The 20,085-nt window shown below is 45.6% G+C and overlaps 1 protein-coding gene across 1 annotated transcript in view; it reads right to left on the bottom strand.

The window, feature by feature from the left end:
* The window catches only part of CMTM8 (CKLF like MARVEL transmembrane domain containing 8), a 38,858-nt gene extending 24,145 nt beyond the window's left edge, over window positions 1–14,713 (bottom strand). The window contains exons 1-3 of the mRNA XM_032260446.1: window positions 14,693–14,713; window positions 13,610–13,642; window positions 5,574–5,577 (exon numbers count right to left, since the gene is read on the bottom strand). Of these exons, the coding sequence (XP_032116337.1) occupies window positions 5,574–5,577; window positions 13,610–13,642; window positions 14,693–14,713 (58 nt within the window). The remainder of the gene's footprint in view (window positions 1–5,573; window positions 5,578–13,609; window positions 13,643–14,692) is intronic.
* Between the last annotated feature and the right edge of the window lie 5,372 nt (window positions 14,714–20,085).

Genomic DNA, 20,085 nt, shown 5'->3' with positions numbered 1-20,085 from the left:
TTTTTTTTTTCAAGACAGAGTCTTGGCTCTGTCGCCAGGCGCCAGGCTGGAGTACAGTGGCGTGATCTCGGCTCACTGCAACCTCTGCCTCCCGGGTTCAAGCAATTCTCCTGCCTCAGCCTCCAGAGTAGCTGGGACTACAGGTGCACATCACCATGCCCAGCTAATTTTTGTGTTTTTTTTTTTTTTTTAGTAGAGACGGGGTTTCACCATGTTGGCCTGGATGGTCTTGATATCTTGACCTCGTGATCTGCCCGCCTCAGCCTCCCAAAGTGCTGGGATTACAGGCATCAGCCACCTCGCCCGGCCCATTTCACTTTCTTTTTTATCAGTTGAAGCTATTAGGGAACTTGCTCCACCAAAATGAGGGAGAAAAGCAAGAAAGAGAACAAAACAAATTCAACCCAACAGACGGGCAAAAGGAATTCCACAGATGACAGTGAAGGGAAGACCCCTGGAGAAACAGATCCAAGATCCAAATGGGGACTCTGATTACGTGACGAGATTGGCCTTCTGAGAAACTTCCCTGAGAAGCAATTGGAAAAGATGTGAGACAAAATTCGCTACAAAGCCTGGCCTTCAACAGTCTTGAGGCCCCGAGCCCCGTGGCACCTGCATAGCCCCGTCCCTGCTCCGCCCCACACGGCCGGATCTAACTTATTTTGGTGTCACAGCTGAGTGCTGTGCTGGAGGTGGCCAAAGTACAGCCCATCAGGGTGTGCTGGTCTGGCCAGTCAGCTGCAGGTGAATTGTTTCTAGAACCAAGGTCTATATAAAGAGAGAACTCAAGCATAAACAAAAAACAAACAAAAACTAAGCAAAAAACCAAAACAAACTCACTATTATTAACCTTAGTAAAAACCAAAATAAATCATTGTTCACTACAGCATTCAGCTCTAGCTAATATTTATGTAAGGATAATACACACAGATTATTGACTTAAATCATAAACTAATTATAGACCGAGGACGTGGCTCATACCCTTGGAATCCCAGCACTTTTGATGGCTGAGGTGGGAGGACTGATTAAGCCCAAAAGTTCAAGACCAGTCTGGGCAACACAGGAAGACTCTGTCTCTATGTTAAATAAATAAGCAAGCAAGCCAGGCACGGTGGTGCACGCCTGTAGTCCCAGCTACTCACGAACCTGAGGTGGGGAAATTGCTTGAGCCCAGGAGGCTGAGGCTGCAATGCACTGTGACTGTGCCACTGCATTTTAGCTTGGATGACAGAGTGAGACCCTGTCTCAAAAAAAGAAACAAAAGAATTAGAACATGGAGAAAGAAAACTTCAATCATGTAGCTGGTGCCACAGACCAAACTGGGTGCTTCCCAAACCCACATGTCGAACCCCTAAATCCCAGTGTGATGGTATCAGGAGGTAGGGCCTTTGGTAGGTAATAAGGTTTAGACGCAGTCATGAGGGTGGGGGCTCTCATGATGAGATTCATGTCCTTATGAAAAGGGGTACCAGAGAGCTTCCTGTCACACTTTCTCCACCAATGTGCACCAGAGAGAGGCCATGTAAGGACACAGCAAGAAGGGGGCTGTCTGGAACCAAAGCAGAGGGCCCCGAGCAGACACCTACCCTGCTGACACCTTAATCTTAGACTCTGTCTACAGCACTGTGAGAAGTAAATTCCTGTTGTTTAAGCCACCTAGTCTATGAGTCTCTGGTATTTTGTTATGGTGGCCCAAGCTAAGAGAAGGTAACAAGAAGTGACTAGTTAACATTCAGAATTGAATCAGAAGATGGCAGCTTGCATATTATAACTACAGATGTGGGTAAAGCCGGAATAGCTGTCTCTGTGGAGACACACGGGGAGTTAAGGGAGTGAGAACTGCTGTTTGTCACAAGTCTTTTGGGTCTACAGGTATTTGACCACCCTACGTGATGTCAGTTGATTTCTAGAATTTTCTTTCTTTTTCTTTTTGAGATGCAGTTTCACTCTTGTTGCCCAGGCTGCAGTGCAATGGCACAATCTCGGCTCACTGCAACCTGTCCCCTGGGTTCAAGTGATCCTTCTGCCTCAGCCTCCCAAGTAGCTGGGATTACAGGCCTAGGCTACCACGCCCAGCTAATTTTGTACTTTTAGTAGAGACGGAGTTTCACCATGTTGGTTGGGCTGGTCGTGAACTCCTGACCTCAGGTGATCTGCCCACCTCAGCCTCTCAAAGTGCTAAGATTACAGGTGTAAGCCACCATGCCCAGCTGATTTCTAGAATTTTCTGGCTAAGACATCTGCAATAACAGCAGCTTTGGTCCTTTCCGATATTTATACCACTTGTTTCTTTTTTTTGTAAATGATTGCATTGGCTTGAATCTCCAGAACCATCTTCCAGAACACAGCTGATGGTGGCAATCCTTATTCTATTTTATCATTTTAATGTTTTACATTTTTATATGTGTTGTTGGTTTTTGATAGATGATGGATAACTTTTATGGAGCTAAAAGTTTCTTTTTAGTGACCTAAGGTTTCTTTTTCAACCTCTCCTGTAAACAATAAGGAGCTCAATTAAATATAGTTTTGTATATTTCGCCTTTTCAAAATTAAATACAGTATTGCTAATACAGCTAACCCTTTTGATGACCCAGTATCATCACAAACATCAAATATTTTAATTGCCGCTTTGTGCTATAGAAGGAAACTGCTTGCCTCTATTTGGAATGGTACCAGAATATCTGTGTTTTTCCATGAAGAAAAAAAAATTTTTTTTGACTGATCTCATTCTGTGGCTGTCCAGGCTGGAGTGAGTGGCGTGATCACTGCTCACTGCAGCCTCGACGTCCCTGGGCTCAGGTGACCCTCCCACCTAAGCCTTCCAAGTGGCAGGGACTACAAGCATAAATAGGTGAGACTACACTGCCACACTTGGGTAATTTTTTTATTTGTAGAAACGAGGATTTGCCATGTCACCCAGGCTGGTCTTGAACTCCTAGGTTCATGCGATCTGCCCACCTCGGCCTCCCAAAGTGCTATTATAGGATTACAGGCATGAGCCACCATGCCCAGCCTGAAGTTTTTAACCAACAATCATCACCTCACCTCTTGCAGCTCTCAGTGAGCTGATTTCACTTGCCCTCCTCTGTCCTTTGTGTACACCCTCCTACCCCACACCATCTTTATTCCAGTATTCAACGGACTAAGAAAACAAATGTCAGGTTTTTTAGTTTTGAGACAGGGTCTTGCTCTGTCACTCAGGCTGGAGTGCAGTGGTGCAATCACAGCTCATTGCAGCCTCAACCTCCTGGGCTCAAGCAATTCTCCCACCTCAGCCTCCAAAGTAGCTCAAACTACAGGTGCGTGCCACCATGCCCAGCTAGTTTTAAAATATTTTTTAGAGCCAGGGTCTCACAATGTTGCCCAGGCTGATTTTGAACTCCTAGACTCAAGTGATCCTATTGCCTCAGCCTTCTAAAGTGCGTGGATTACCGATGTGAGCCACTGATTTCAGCCTAATTTTTAAAATCATCCTGAAAGACAATATGTTTGTCCCTGAGGACTCCTTGTGGTGTCTATGAGCTTTGTGACAGCTCTTCTGCTGCGCAGAGGAAGTATCTAATGGCAGTGTTAAAGAGTCTCATTTATTCAAATACCTACTGAGAATTATTATGACGCAGGTTTTCTAGGCACTGTTGGTGGGGCAGGAAATGCTACATTGCTGTAGGATATAAGCGGGCTGATTTATTTCTGACTTTAGCCTTGATCGGCAGGAGCACCGTTATTGAAAATGTACTCTAGCCTTGAAAACAGGTAACTTTTGACAATTAACTAGGCTAACCTAGAAGCAATGCACCAGCTGTTCCCAGCTGGCTTAGCTCTGGGGATTTGCACTGTTCTGGTGAGATCTCAGCATACTTCTGAAATACCGCATTAGATTTTAAATTATTTATGATACTAATTCCTTGCAGTGAAGTAGCACTGGAAATCAGCGATCGTAGATTTGCTGTTATGTGGCCCGCCAGAAAACCAACCAATATTACCATGCCTGTTCTACTTCTGGCGTACATTTAACATGGCACATGTGGCAACATTCATTCATTCATTCATTCATTCAAAAACCTGAGATCTTGGCCGGGTGTGGTGGCTCATGCCTGTAATCCCAGCACTTTGGGAGGCTGAGATGGGTGGATCATTCAAGGTCAGGAGTTCGAAACCAGCCTGGCCAACCTGGTGAAACCCTGTATCTACTAAAAATACAAACAATTAGCCAGGCATGGTGGCACACGCATGTAATCCTAGCTTCTCAAGTGGCTGAGGCAGGAGAGTCACTTGAACCTGGGAGGCGGAGGTTGCAGTGACTAGAGATCATACCATTGTACTCCAGCCTGGGTGATAAGAATGAGATTCTGTCTCAAAAAAACAAAACACACACACACCAAAAAAACAAAACACACACACACCAAAAAAACACCAACAGCAAACACCTGAGGTCTCAATGGCAGTGCAATGATGGGGAAAAAACAGACACGGTCTCTGCCCCTAGAGAAGGTACGTCAATGGATATTTAATTATAAGCTGTCATAAAGCCTATGAAAAGAAATGATGCTGATACAAGAATGTAAAGCATAAGGACCCAACCGAGTCTGGATGGTCAGAGGAAGTCAGAGACAAATAGGTGAATGAGAGTTCGCCAGGCAAAATGTGGGTGGTGGAAGGAATGCCCACACTCTGAGACAGACACCTCAGCTGGTGACATGGGTCTTTTATAGGTCTTAACACATGAAGATCAGGGGGAAGTCCACTTGCAAAGGAGGTCTGCCATCAGATGGCAGTCTCCAAGGAGGCGCCTTTGGAGACCTATCCCACAGTGGTTTGAAGGCCAAACAATGTTAGCGTTGGATTGATTAATTCCTTGTTTCACAGATGAAGAGATGCTTACAAATGAAGAGGAGACCAGGCCACGTTCAGAAGCAACCAGCCTAGGGTCATGAGCTACTCGGTGGTCAAAGCAGAGCCAGCATTCAGCGGCACCTTCCAATCTGGTGCTATTTTTGTTTATCCTACAGTCTTGATTGATTCCCCGTTCCTTCCTTCTCCTTCCTCTCTGGCTGGGGCGACACCATCACACGTGGTAATAGCAGACCGAGAGGCAGAGTTTGCTTAGTGGGGGAAAACCTGAATTCCATTAACCCTCGGGCAAGTCACCAACCTGAGCTTCAGTTTCCTGAACTGTAAAATGGGGATACGGAGGCTTCCCTCCTAGGGTGTGGGAGGAGAAAATGAGTTAATCAGTGTATGCACAACAGTGCTTGCTAGGTGCTGTGTCCGTTATGACTACTGTGCTAAGATTACTGCCAGAGTTTACAATGGCTTTTTTTTTTTTTTTTTTGAGACAGAGTCTTGCTCTGTCACCCAGGCTGGAGTGCAGTGGCGCAATCTCAGCTCACTGCAACCCCAACCTCCTGGGTTCAGGCAGTATTCTGCCTCAACCTCGCGAGTAGCTGTAGCTGGGACTACAGGTGCCTGCCACCACGCCTGGCTAATTTTTGTGTGTGTGTATTTTTCAGTAGAGACAGGGTTTCATCATGTTGGCCAGGCTGGTCTCGAACTCCTGACCTCAGGTGATCCACCCACCTCCGCCTCCAAAAGTGCTGGGATTACAGGTGTGAGCCACCGTGCCCAGCTACAATGGCTCTTAGGAGGAACACTCCTCTTTCTCAGGTAAAAAACTTACTTTCCTCTGTAACTGAAGCTTTTTATACTTGTGTGGAGCCAAGAGGTCTATTTCCAGCTCCCTAGATGAAGGGACTGAGCTTGGGAGCGCTCTCATGAGTACTAATGCCAACGAGGGGTCAGGCTAAGTGAACTGTGAATGCTTAAACCTGCAGCTCTGTTTTCCTGGCCCTGTGTGGACACCTGCATGCCATAAGGCTACCTCAATACCATGGTTAGCATGCCCCTGTTCCTATTTGGTTAAATGGTATAATGCCAAGGCCATCTAGCCTGGTCAGAAGAGCTGGGCTTTGAATTCTTACCACCTGTGTGACTAGGCAAATAACTCTCATCTATTCAACCAATATTGATTGAGGACCTATATGCCCAAGCCCCAGGTACTAGGATAGTACCTACTGTGGAGCAAGGAAGCTCTTCTTGAACCTTCCCTCATCTGACCCACACAGCTAGCCCCTAAAACAGATTTTTCTTCTGGGTTTTTTTTTCTGAAATGGAGTCTTGCTCTGTTGCCTAGGCTGGAGTGCAGCAGCATAATCTCGGCTCACTGCAACCTCCACCTCCTGGGTTCAAGTGATGCTCCTGCCTCAGTTTCCTGAGTAGCTGGGATTGCAGGTGCATGCCAACACACCAAGCTAATCATTGTGTTTTTATTAGAGACGGGTTTCACTAATAATTTCACTCCAGCCTGGGTGACAGAGCAAGACTGTCTCACGCACACACACATAAAAGCCACTGTAAACTCTGGGAGTAATCTTAGCGCAGTAGTAATAACGGACACAGCACCTAGCAAGCACTGTTGTGCATACATTGATTAACTCATTTTCTCCTCCCACACCCTAGGAGGGAAGCCTCCGTATCCCCATTTTACAGTTCAGGAAACTGAAGCTCAGGTTAGTGACTTGCCCGAGGGTTAATGGAATTCAGGTAGACTGACTTCGCAGTAAAGATTTTCCCCACTAAGCAAACTCTGCCTCTCAGTCTGCTATTACCATGTGTGGTAGTGTCACCTCAGCTAGAGAGGACATGGTGGCCAGGCTGGTATTGAACTCCTTACCTCAGGTGATCTGCCTACCTTGGCCTCCTAAAGTGCTGGGATTATAGGCATGAGCCACCATGCCCAGCCTTAAAATGGGTTTTATCACGACGATTTTGTAGGTAGGAAAACCAAGGCAAGGTGAGTTAAATAACTTAGTCCAAGTTTTTTTTTTTTTTATTTTGAGATGGAGTCTTGTTCTGTCACCTGGGCTGGAGTGCAGCTGTAACCTTGGCTCACTGCAACCTCCACCTCTAGGGTTCAAGCAATTCTCCTGCCTCAGCCTCCCGAGTAACTAGGATCACAGGCATGCTACACCACACCTAATTTTGGTATTTTTATTAGAGAGGGTTTTCGCCATGTTGGCCAGGCTGGTCTCAAACTCCTAACAGGTGACCCACCCGCCTCCACCTCCCAAAGCACTGGGATTACAGACGTGAGCCACTGCGCCCAGCCTGAAGCTTTTAAACCGTACTACACATCAACATCAAGCCACAACTAAGTTGACTTTTCTGTGTCTCAGTTTTGTCATCAGTGTTGGGATAATACATATTTTCTGAAATCCACGCAAGACAATATGCTCTACAAATGACAGTTGCTATTGTGACTAATACCTGGAAAAAACAGTTGGCAGATCATGAACCTGACTTAGAGGAACAGGCTGGTGTTTGAGACAGAGAAGCTGGCTCCCGCCATGTTCCTGCTGCGTGAGGGATGGGACATTACCTAGAATGCCACCAGCCAGCCCCTCCCCAGGTGCAAGGTTCTGGGCATATGGAGATTCTACTAAAAGCAGCAGAAGCTTCTGAGCAAACCCACTCCCAGTTCTGCAAAACAAGATGCCCGTCAGTTGTCCATCACTGTTGGTCCCCAGGGAGTGTGATCTCCAGACTGAATAGGGCTGATCACAACAAGGCCTTTTGACGTGCCGGCCTTTCACATGGCATCTTGGTTAAGGACAAGTAGATGTAAAACAAGGTGGCAACTGATCCTATTTGCTCTGATGGCTTCAACATCCAAGTCAGAGAGCATGCTGCTTTTAATTCAGTGAATTCCAAGAAATCTTGCAAGAAAGGTGATATTCTACAGAGTCTGACATAAGAGCCATTTGGGGTCAGTAAAGAAGCTGTGGGCATCTGCCACGTGTCACGCACAATACGGAGTGCCCAGAGTACAAAGGTGAATGAGGCCTGGGGTCTCCACACAGGAGGAATTTGCCATCTAGCGCAAGAGACAAACACAATTTAGTTTTTTTCTTCAGGGGTTGGCAAACTTCGGCCCACGGCCTCATGGTGTCTGTTCTGTGCAGTCAATAAACATAGACATGCTTACTCATGAACGCATCATCCATGGCTCTTTCCACACTGCAACAGCGGAACATGTGACCTCTTGGCTACAAAGCCTGAAATATTTACTATCTGGTGCTTTACAGAAAAAATTTGCCAGTTCCTGTTTACCACCACATATATGTGTACTTATGTTTTTGTTACCTGTGTTTCAAATAAATCAGGATATTAATATATCAAGCCAAAGAAGATCATACAACGAAAGAGTGTACCTCTTTCCTGGACCATCAAGGACTTACATTATCCTCAAGCTGACCTCTTTCTACATTTGCTTTCCAGAATCAAAGGGACTCTTTAAATCGGTCATCTCCACTCCTATTCCAGGTTAGGAGCCCTTCTGTTTAGCAAGCAAGGCGACCATCTTCACTTATCCACTAGAGGGTATCCAAACACTGCTTATAAAAGACAAAACCACCAGACCCTGTTCAATGGACGGAGATCAGAGTTTACTATCCTCCTGGAAGAGTTCCTACACTTAAAACGCATTGCACAGAGGTGGCAGGGCACGGAAGAATAAGCTCAACTCTCACCCATTAGTACCAGACGTTGCCTGGAAACAGATCTGACAAGAAACGCGGTCAGCTGGCTGAGATAAAGATGAACTAATAAAGACTTGGAAGGGCAAACTTAATACAGATTCACAGCCTCCTCCTCACACCCCTGCAGAGTTCTTACTGAAGTGTGTTTCATACTTTAACGGGGAACTGTGTGGAGCCTCAAGCAGTACAACTGAAGGGCTTCAGGTCTTGCTGCTTTCTCCAGCAAGGCACTTGGCCTCTGGGCTAGAAAGGTAGTTTGTAATAGGGAATGGAGAGCTGGCTCTTAGGAGAAGCATGTCTGAATTGCCCCGGAGGATTCTGAACCATATGGTTGTCTATTTTCAAACAGCATGAAAATCGGCATCTCCTGGCCCTCTCTGGCCTTTTCTGAAGTCCCACCATAGGACTCCTTTGGATACTCTACTGCAGATTAGAACAAAACTTGAGGCCTAGATATTGTTAGTAATTTGTGAATTATATTTTTTTAATTAAATTTATTTTACTATACTTTAAGTTCTGGGGTACATGTGCATATCATGCAGGATTGTTACATAGGTATACACGTGCCACAGTGGTTTGCTGCCTCCATCCCCCCGTTACCTACATTAGGTATTTCTCCTAATGCTCTCCCTCCTCAATCCCCCCACCCCCCAACAGACTCCAGTGTGTGATGTTCCCCTCCCTGTGTCCACGTGTTCTCATTGTTCAACACCCACTTATGAGTGAGAACATATGGTGTTTGGTTTTCTGTTCTTATGCTAGTTTGCTGAAAATGATGGTTTCCAGATTCATCCATGTCCCTGCAAAGGACATGAACTCATCCTTTTTTATGGCTGCACAGTATTCCATGGTGTATATGTGCCACATTTTCTTTATCCAGTCTACCCTTGATGGGCGTTTGGGTTGGTTCCAAGTCTTTGCTATTGTGAACAGTGCCACAATAAACAAACGTGTGCATGTGTCTTCATAACAGAACGATTTATAATCCTTTGGGTATATACCTGTGGGAAGAAAGTTACCCAGGTGCCATGGCAAGAGACTGAAGGCACAATCTGTCCCAGCATGATAAATAACGGATTACTTAGTTATAGCAATGATACTAAATAATTTACTGATTACTTGATTATAGGAATGATATATTTACCGATTACTTATAGAAATGACACCAAATAGATATTAGATTCAATCACAGAATCAATTAGATAATCAATCTTATGACATCATTATTCTCTATTAATCTTTGCTTTATTATAGGAACATTTTAGTTTTAGAGTATAGACATAATCGGGTGAAATATAATTCGGAACTGAAGGGACATTGTGAAAAGTGATCAGGAGGTGAGAGTAAATGCCTGGCAGTAACACCAGCGCCTGGGAAGGCACCGGTTACCTAGCAGGCAGGCCTTGCCATAACACCAGTGTCTGGGGAGGTGCCCGTTACTTAGCTGTGAGGGGGAGTTTCCCTCTCACTGGGGAGTTCAGAGAAAACTCTGCTTTGCCGGCTCTTGAGGAAGATCTGACACTAGCCAGGCTGGCCCACAGACATCCAGGGGTTTAAACACCTCTCCATGGTGCTGTGCTCCGACGGTCACCATCCTCATCCACCTTCCTGTTTTACTTTCCCACTCGATGCTCCCTTGTAAATTCTTAGAAGCTGTGAGAATGGAGGAATCCTAAAAGCCGTTGATCTCTCTGATAAGTACATAGAAAGATACTGACGTATGTGCCTCCCCTCCTTGCAGTGGCTACCTGAGAGGGAGAGGCCCTCTGTACTGTACCCACGTGACCCCCTGAACTGTACCCATGTGGCCCCCCCGTATTGTAAGAATGTGATTTCCTTGATCCCTACCAATCACTCTCCTGACCCTGCCCCCTTGCCTTGTATACAATAATTATCAGCGTGTCCAGGCTTTCAGGGCCACTGCTGGACTCCGCCCCTTGGTAGCAGTGGTCCCCTGAGCCCAGCTGAATTCTTCTCTTATCTCTGCGTCCTTGTCTCTTTCTTTTCTACGATCTATCGTCTCTGCACACAAACGAACACACACTACACCCTGTGGGGATGGGCCCTGCATATACCCAAGTAATGGGATTACTGGGCCAAATGGAATTTCTATTTCTAGATCCTTAAGGAATCACCACACTGTCTTCCACAATGGTTGAACTAATTTACACTCCTACCAACAGTGTAAAAGCGTTCTTCTTCACATCCTCTCCAGCATCTGTTGTCTCCAGATTTTTTAATGATCAACATTCTAACTGGTGTGAGATGGTATCTCAATGTGGCTTTAATTTGCATTTCTGTAATGACCCTTAGGACTTTAGCCTTATATTCTATGATCAGCTAAAGACCAGCAATGTGACACCACCACCAGATCCTGATTTTCCCAGCAGGCAATGGAATGGAAATCAGCCTATTGGGCTGACTTTAAAATATGCCCACAAATTCTTTGATGCAAAGTAAGTGGGACTTAGTGACTTGGTTTTGATGAGCAGAATGTGTTAAAAATGATGCTATGTGACTTTGGAGGCTGTGTCATAAAAAGGAGATAGCCTCCCCCCACTGTCTCACTCTTGGGTCACTTCCTCCAGGGAAGCTGGCAGCCATGTTGTGAGGCCACTCAAGCAGCCTTGCAGGGAGGTCAACATGGAACAGAACGGAAGTTTCCCACCAACAGCCGGCACCAGCTTGCCAGCCACGTGAGTGAAGCTGATTCTCCAAGCTGAATCCTCGGAAGTGGATTCTCCAGCCCCAGTTAAACTTTAAATAACTGCAGCTCTGGCTCACATCTGATGGAACCTCAGAAAAACACCTGGGCCAGACCTGCTCGGCCAAGTCGGTTCTGAATTCCTTATGTACAGACACTGTGAGTGATAATAAAGGTGTACTACTGCTTTAGGCCATTACATTTGAGGGTAAATTGTCATGGCACCTCAGTTAGGCATGGTAAAAAAGAAAAGAAAATTTTAGGATAATTTGTTACACAGAATTAGATGGCTAATATACCAAGTGCCATCCAATTTTGCCTTATATACAATAGGTGGTGTGTTAGGTACAAAGCCTGGGACACCCAGGTTTGTTACGAATTTGCCGTGTGACCACAGGCATAACTATTTCTCTGAACCTCGGTTTGTACCTCCACAAGATGGGTACAGCATCACCTAGGTTGCAACAGGGTCTTAAGGTGTTCTGTAAAGATAGAGGTAAAAGCAGTAATATCACTGTCATGTTTTTCCTTTTTTTTTTTTTTTTTTTTTTTTTTTTTGAGATGGAGTCTCGCTCTGTTGCTCAGGCTGGAGGGCAGTGGTGTGATCTTAGCTCACGGCAACCTTCACCTCCAGGGTTGAAGCAATTCTCCTTCCTCTGCCTCCAGAGTAGCTGAGACTACAGGCATGCACCACCATGCCTGGCTAATATTTTGTATTTTTAGTAGAGATGGGGTTTCACCATGCTGGCCAGGCTTGTCTCAAATTTCAGACTTCGTGATCCACCTGCCTCAGCCTCCCAAAGTGCTGGGATTACAGGTGTGACCCACCACATCTGTCCTAGTTTCCTGTTTTTTCTCCCACAGAACATGATTTAATGCTTAGCAGAGCTGGTTTCTTAGCAGTAATGGTCCTAGGGACTCAGTCAGTGGAAGAAAGGAGTGGAAGGTTTCCCATGCCTTTAGAACCGCCGGGCTCAGGGTGCTGAGGAGCCTCAAGAGCAGAGGCTGGCATGCTCTTACTGTAAAAGGCCAAATAGTGAATATTTTTGGCTTTGTGGGCCACATGGTCTCTGCCACAGCTACTCTATGCTGACACTGTAACATGAAAGCAGCATGGACAATATGTAAATGAATGGGAGCAACTGTGTTCACTAACATTTTTTTACAACAGGCAGCTGGCTGGACTTGGCTGCTGGGCTGTAATCTGCCAATCTCTGCCTTGTAGCCGTGGCTTCTCCATCGGTGTGGTCTGGTCCCAGGCCAGCAGGATCAGGATCCCCCAGGAGCACGTGAGGAATGCTGACTTTCAGGCCACACCCAAATCCGCTGAATCAGCATTTCTGGAAGGAGCCCAGCAAGGCGTCTTCCCAGGCCCCCAGGCAGCTCAGGTTTAAGAAGCCCTGTCTTCTTCCCTCTTTCTCATGGGCTGCTCCACGCACCAGGGACTTAAGAGGAATACTGGATGCTGATGCCCCAATCAAAGACCTTCTCAGGACTCACAAAGAACACAGACCTTCCCCCAGAATCGGTGAAACATACTTGGATCATGGTCCTGGGTCACTGGTACCACAGCAGCAGCCCCAGCCAAACAGAGCCTTCAAGAACACCAGACAAATGCGTGAAAGAAGACGCTCAGAGCGAGGGGATTAGATCTGGTGACATTCCAGGGCCACCTCTGTCCCCAGGCCTGGACGGCATTATCTGTGATCACATGCTAACCTGGCTCCCACATTTACTTACTTCTTTAAACACTTTTCCATTTCACATGTTGGTTTCTGCTGTGATTTGAATGCGGCCCCCAAATTTTATGTTGGAAACTTGGTCCTCAATGCAGCCGTGTTGAGGTGGGACCTCTGGGAGGTGATTGGGTCATGAGGTCACTGCTCTCATAAATGGATTAATCCACTCATGGATTAATGAGTTATTGAGGGAGTAGGTTTGTTATCACAAGAGGGAGACTGTTCTAAAAGCCAGTCTTGCTGTCTCTTGTGAGCCCCCTTGCTATGTGACGCCCTGCACCGCCTCAAAACTTTGCCGAGGGTCCCCAGCAGCAAGAAAGCCCTCATCAGCTGTGACCACCTGACCTTGGGCTTCCCCGCCTCCAAAACTGGAAGAAACAATGGTTTTCTTAATAGATTACCCAGTCTCGGGTGTTCCGTCATAGCAACAGGAAACAGACAAAGACGATTTCCTTCTGTTTTAGTGAAGCATGGGGGTATAAAAGGCAAAGAGGAGAAGAAAAAAATGAATGCTATCTCCTAAGGAATAGAACTGAGATAAAGGCTTATAGGAAAGAAGCAACAGGAAAGACGATGAGAGGGCAGTGAGCAAGAGGCCAGAGTCTCTATAAAAACAGCTGCTTCTGTGTGGGAGAGAAACGCTTATGAATGACAGTAAACCTCTTACCTCTAACCAGCACCATATTTGTATAAGACATCACGTTACATTGCTCGCATCTCATTTAGCTACATAGTTGCATGATAGAGAGATGACCATCTCTATTTTAGGGAGGGAAACTGAGGCTTACAGCAGTGAACGGCTATGTTCAAAAGCACATTCTGCAAAGCTGCAGGAACCCTGGCTGAAAGGCAGGTCTAGGCTTCCTTTCTGCTACAGAGCCTCCTAGCACTGCCACAGGTCCACAGCCCAGTTTGAGGTCAAGATGAAATCTTACATGTACAAGCCTTGATTTGTGCCGACTCTACTTTACCACAGGTCCCCTGAAGGGACTGCACAGAGCCTGAGAACCGGCTCTACCTGGGAGAGCTCCACCTCTGTCCTTCTACCTTTAGGCACCAGGGAGGAAGGTGGGAGGAGGGCGGGACATCACACAGAAAGGTTCAGGTGTGGTTGTACAACTGTGCACATATCAAAAGTCACACAGCTACTCTTTCATGTCAATCTCAAAAGAAATGAAATAAAAATCAAACAAGGAGGATTATGAAATGCTTCCCTCCACCAAAGATGCCACACATTTGCCCCAGGGCTGGCGGGTGTGAGAAGCCATGCCCTCGTGCTGAGAGTCACTGCGCTGGAGGGCCTCTCCCATTTGGTCAGGTTGCTTTCTGGAGTCTGTCATTCCCTCAGTCCACTTGTCCTCTGGATGTTTAACTGCTTCTGAGTGCAGGAGGTAAGACTGTGCACCTCTTCATCAAGGGAGAGGTCTGATCTCCCACCCAGCAAGTCTCCCTGATTTTATGAAACCGAAAGGGCCCTGGCAGACATACACGCCCTTTAGGAATCTATATTCCTTTGTCGTGTCCATTCTTCATTCTGAAATTCCTGGGTTATCAGACCTTCTTTCACACAGAAGAAAATTTGGGAGAGCCTTAAATCATAATGATCAGTCCAGGAAACACATGAGAACAGGTGACCTTCAACACATCTGTTCTACCCAATTAGCCTTTGCCCCCATGGCCGCCAGCTGCACCAGACTTAGTAGAGTCCAATGGTCAAGGCCAGTGAACTCACGGCTGCAGAGATAGACAGTTGCCCACCTGGCCTCTGAAAACAGGTTTAGGAATATCAAGCCCTCCACGGAGGTGAGTCTGGCTGTGCACGTTTCATGCAGCCTTTTCCCCAGGCAAGCTGGTCTGCTTTCGACGGGAGATGTACAGCTTACCAGAGGGTCCCACCACCCACCACCTAGTGCGCCTGACTCCACCATTGCAGAATCTCCTTCTTTGTCTACATCCATCAGGAGACGAGCACACATACACACTTGAGGTGGGGAGAATGACAGGTATAGGAAGGTGTCATACTCCTCAGCTCCCCCAGGAAAGGAGCGGGATGGAGAGCGCAGCCTCACGCCAGCTTGGCAGACCCACTGGTGCCCCTGGAGACCAAGCCAGGTCCTTCCCTCCATCTCTGACAGAAGGGCCCTGGCAGGATAGAGTTATTGCTCCTGGCCAGGCCTCCCCACTTGGGCAGAGTATGTCAAAGATGAGCTATTACTCAGGGCGGGTAGGCACTGAGAGACCCAGCCCTAAATGTGCCAGCAACGTCTCCCTTCCCTCCCTCCCTCACCAAGACGGCCCAGGGGCTAGTGGAGCAAGAGTGCAGGAGGCCCTTGGCCTCACCATCTGGAAGGTAGGAGTTGGCCTAGGACTGCAGTTTTCAACTGTGGCAGAGGAGGGCAGGCATCAGTGACAGATATCACTGGTTCACTTTACGCCATTTTTTTAACTGGGGGAAGGGAGGTGAACTTTAAGTCGAAAGAAATTTAAAATTTGATTGTCACATTAAGGCAAAACGATATGGCAAACACAAATTTGAATATATATATATATATATATATATTTTTTTTTAGATGGATTTTCGCTCTTGTTTGAGATGGAGTTTCGCTCTTGTTACCCAGGCTGGAGTGCAATGGCGCGATCTCGGCTCACCGCAACCTCCGCCTCCTGGGTTCAGGCAATTCTGCCTCAGCCTCCTGAGTAGCTGGGATTACAGGCACGCACCACCATGCCCAGCTGATTTTTTGTATTTTTTTTAGTAGAGACGGGGTTTCACTATGTTGACCAGGATGGTCTCGATCTCTTGACCTCGTGATCCACCCGCCTCGGCCTCCCAAAGTGCTGGGATTACAGGCGTGAGCCACCGCGCCCGGCTTGAATATATTTTTAAGAGAAAACATGAGCTGGCTTCAAAAGGTTCAAATTGTGCTGAATTTGGGAGCTTCTGGGACATGTTCCTTTGCCCTCTTTTTTGTTGTTGTTGTTGTCAATTGACTGTTTTTTAGAGCAATTTTAGCTTTACAGAAAAATTGATTGGGTGTGGTGGCTCACGCCTGTAATCCCAGCATTTTGGGAGGCTGGGGCAGAAGAACTGCTCTCCCCAGGAGAACCTGGGAGGCGGAGGTTGCAGTGAGCTAAGATCACACCACTGCACTCTAGCCTCAGTGACAGAGGGAGACTCTCAAAAAAAAAAGAGAAAAAGAAAAATTGGAACATGCCGAGTTCCCACATATCCTCTTCTCTCCTCCCTCAGCTCGCCTATAATTTATATCTTGTATTTATTATAATTGATAAGCCAATTATTGACACATTATTATTGACCAAAGCTCACAGTTTACATTAAGGTTCACTCACGGTGACAGGCATTCTATGGGTTTAGACAAATGTAAAATGACATGTATCTATCATCGGAGCAGCATACAGTATTTTTACCTCATAAAACCATCCATGCTCTGCCTATTCATCTTTCTTTCTTTCCCCTTTTTTTTTTTTTTTTTTTTTTTAGTGGGTTTTTTTTTTTCACCAGGCTGGAGTGCAATGGCACAATCTCAGCTCACCGCAACCTCTGCCTCCCGGGTTCAAGCGATTTTCCTGCCTCAGCCTCCTGAGTAGCTGGGCCTACAGGCTTGCACCACCACGCCCAGCTAATTTTTGCATTTTTTAGTAGAGATGGGGTTTCACCATGTTGGCCAGGATGGTCTTGACCACTTGACCTCATGATCCACCTGCCTTGGACTCCCAAAGTGCTGGGATTACAGGCGTGAGCCACCACGCCCGGCCCTGCCTATTCATCTTTCTCCTGCATTGTCTCTAACCCTTGGCAACCACTAATCTTTCTAATGTCTCTATATCTTTTTTTTTTTTTTTTTTTGGTGGAAAAGTGAATACAGAAATACTGTGCTGCAGTTATAAGAAATAGATTAAATCTAGGAAAATGGTTCATTCTTCAGAAGAGTGCTAAATGAGAAAGGATTAAAAAAAAGAAAAAGAAACGTAGCCCAGTGCTTCCCAAACATCAGTGTGTACACAATTGCCAGAGGTCTCGTTAGAACGCAGCTGCTGACCTGGCAGGCCTGGGATGAGGCTGGGATCCGCATTTCTAACAGGCTTTCTTAGTGATGCCTGTGCTGCGGGTCCACAGGACATACTGAGCAGCAAGGGGCTAGATGAGGAATGACACAATTGCAGCCCAGTAGCCAAATCTGCCCACCATGTTTTTGCATGGCCCACAAACTACAAGTGGTTTTAAATAGTTGAATAAAAAACAAATCAAGAGAATATTTTGTGAGGTATAAACATTATATGGCATTCAAATTTCAGTGTCCGTAAATAAAGTTTTATTTGCACATAGCCACGCTCACTCATCTGCATATGTCATTGGCTGCTTTTGTGCCACAATGACACAGCTGAGTAGGTGCAACAGAGTCCATATGGCCCATAAAGCCTAAAATCGTTACTCTCTGGCCCTTTACAGAGAGTTTGCCAACTGCTGCTCTAGACTGCTGTCATCTATGTACATTAAAAACACATACCTTCCAAACCACCCTGCTTTATAAGAATACACACAAATAGCACATACTTCAAACACATATTAATAATATGTTATTAATTAGCCCATGGGAGAAGGGGAGGGGAAAACAGTAAGAAACGAGGATAAAAGGCAACAAACCAAACAAGGGGGAACTTCTGAGGACCAATGAGATTACAGCGCCATGAACTGGGTGGGGAAATTAACTCTCTTCCCAAGTCCAACAGAGTTTGGTCTCACCAAGCACCTCTCCCCTCTTAGAGGGGCTCCCAGAGGCCCCATGGAGTGGTCTCTATTTTCAGAGACTGGCTGCTTTATACAGATTCAAGAAGGATGGAGGCCACTGAGCATGCTCAGAACAGCATTAGAAGGCACTTCCCTAACCAGCCTGAATTCATGTCTCAGCAACCTTGTTTCTCGGCCCCTCCCCAGGAGGCCTTTGCCCCACTGGCCAGATCTCCATTCCTATCGCCTCCTTCTGTGCCCTTCTCCAAGCTGCCCATCCCTCACCTCCAGCCCCCTCTCCACCACTCCTCAGGTCTCAAAACCCACTGTGATTCTGCCTAAGATTCTATCCCAGCTAAGAAGCCCCCTCTCTCTTCCAGCTGGGTCTCACATGGCAGAGGTCACCTTTCTTAATATACGCCTGAGGCTACTGATGCCCAGAGGTAACTGTCCCCCCTGCAGGTCCACAGCAGGTGGAACTAGAATCCAGAACCCCAGCTTCACATCTTGTGCTGCGCCGCTGTGATGGGCTGCACCTACCCCGGCCCCACGTGGACAATGCCTTGCTTTCTTATTGCAGTGCGCTTCTCTAGGATTTCAACTTTTTCATCCAACATGTGCTTGAATCCTCATTTATTTTCCCGTTGCCTCGCAATTTAGGTGTTGCTTTCTTTCCCTTTTTATTCATGACTTACTTTTGTGCGCATGTGGTCAAAAGAACATAACATTTAACACCTTCATCATTTTTAAGTGCACAGTATAGCAGTGTTGGCCGTCTGCACACTGCCACTCAGCAGAGCTCTAGCACTTTTTCATCTTGTAAAACTGAAACTGTGTACACACTGAACAGCAGCTCCCCCTTTCACCCTCCTTTCATCCCTCGGCAGCCACCATCCTACTAAGAGATTGATTACTTTGGACACCTTACATAAGTGAAAACGTGCAGTATTTGACTTTCTGTGACTGGCTTATTTCACTTAGCATGGTGTCCTTAAGGTTCATCATGACAGAATTTTCTTTTTTTAGGCTGAATAATACTCCATTGTATGCATATGTCATATTTTTTTTTACCCATTAATCCGTTGATGGGCACTCAGGTTGCTTCTAACTCTCGGTTATCGTGACTAGTGCTGTAATGAACATGAGTGTGCAAATATCTCAAGATACTGGGTTTTTTTTGGTATGGTTTATTTGTTCATTGTTTTTTTAATCAGCTGAATTTAACAGTCAAAGATCCTGTTTTTAAATCTTTTGGATATATACCCAGAAGTGAGATTATTGGGTTATAAGGTAAATTTTATTTTTAATTTTTTGAGGACCCTCCACACTGTTTTCCAGAGTGGCCTCACCATTTTACATTCCCGCAAACAAGGCACAAAGGTCCCAATTTCACCACATTCTTGTCAATACTGGTTATTTCCTGTTTATTTGATAGTGTCCATCCTAACAGGTGTGAGGTAATATCTCATTGTGGCTTTGATTTGCATTTTCCTAATGACTAGTAACATTGTTCATATTACCATATGCTTGTTGCCATTTGCATATCTTTTTCTGAGAAACATCCACTCCTTCCTCCATTTTTAAATTTGATTTGTATTGTTGCTGTTGTTGAGTTGTAGGAGTTCTTTATATATTCTGGATGTTAACCTCTTATCACATACACGGCTTGCAGGTATCCTTCCCCTTCTGCAATGATCACTCCCATTGCTGGCCAGATGTTTTAGGTTTGGTACAGTCCTATTTGTCTACTTTTGCCTTTGCTGCCTGTGCTTTTGGTGTCATATGCAAGACATCACTGCCGAATCCAATGTCATGAAGGTTTTCTCATTTTCTTCTAGGAGTTTTAGAGTTTCAGGTCTTTATTTTGGACTATAATTCATTGAATTTTTATACACGGTGTCAGGTAAGGATTCATCTTTATGCTTTTGCATGTGGATATCCAGTTTTCCCAGCCATTTGTTGAAGATTCTGTCCTTTCTTATTGTGCAATCTTGGTATGTTTGTCCACTTTTCCATAGATCACTTGGAAAACCATCTATTGTCCATAAATGACATATATTGATCATAAATTAGGAATGTTCATAGATCATTTAACTCCATACATGAGCATCTATTACTAGGCTCTCTATTCTGTTCCACTGGTTTATATGTTTATCTTTATGCCAATTCCATACTATTTTGATTACTATAGCTTTATTTTATATACATATAAAAATTCATACATATATTTTTTAAAAGGGTCTTGTTATGTTGCCCAGCCTGGAGTGCAGTGGTTATTCATAGGTGAGATTATAGTGC

This window comes from Sapajus apella, unplaced genomic scaffold (genome assembly GCF_009761245.1).
Source record: "Sapajus apella isolate SASKATOON/1434 unplaced genomic scaffold, GSC_monkey_1.0 scaffold4, whole genome shotgun sequence".
In the NCBI taxonomy this organism is placed as follows: domain Eukaryota; kingdom Metazoa; phylum Chordata; class Mammalia; order Primates; family Cebidae; genus Sapajus; species Sapajus apella.
This window is presented reverse-complemented; position numbering and strand designations above follow the sequence as displayed.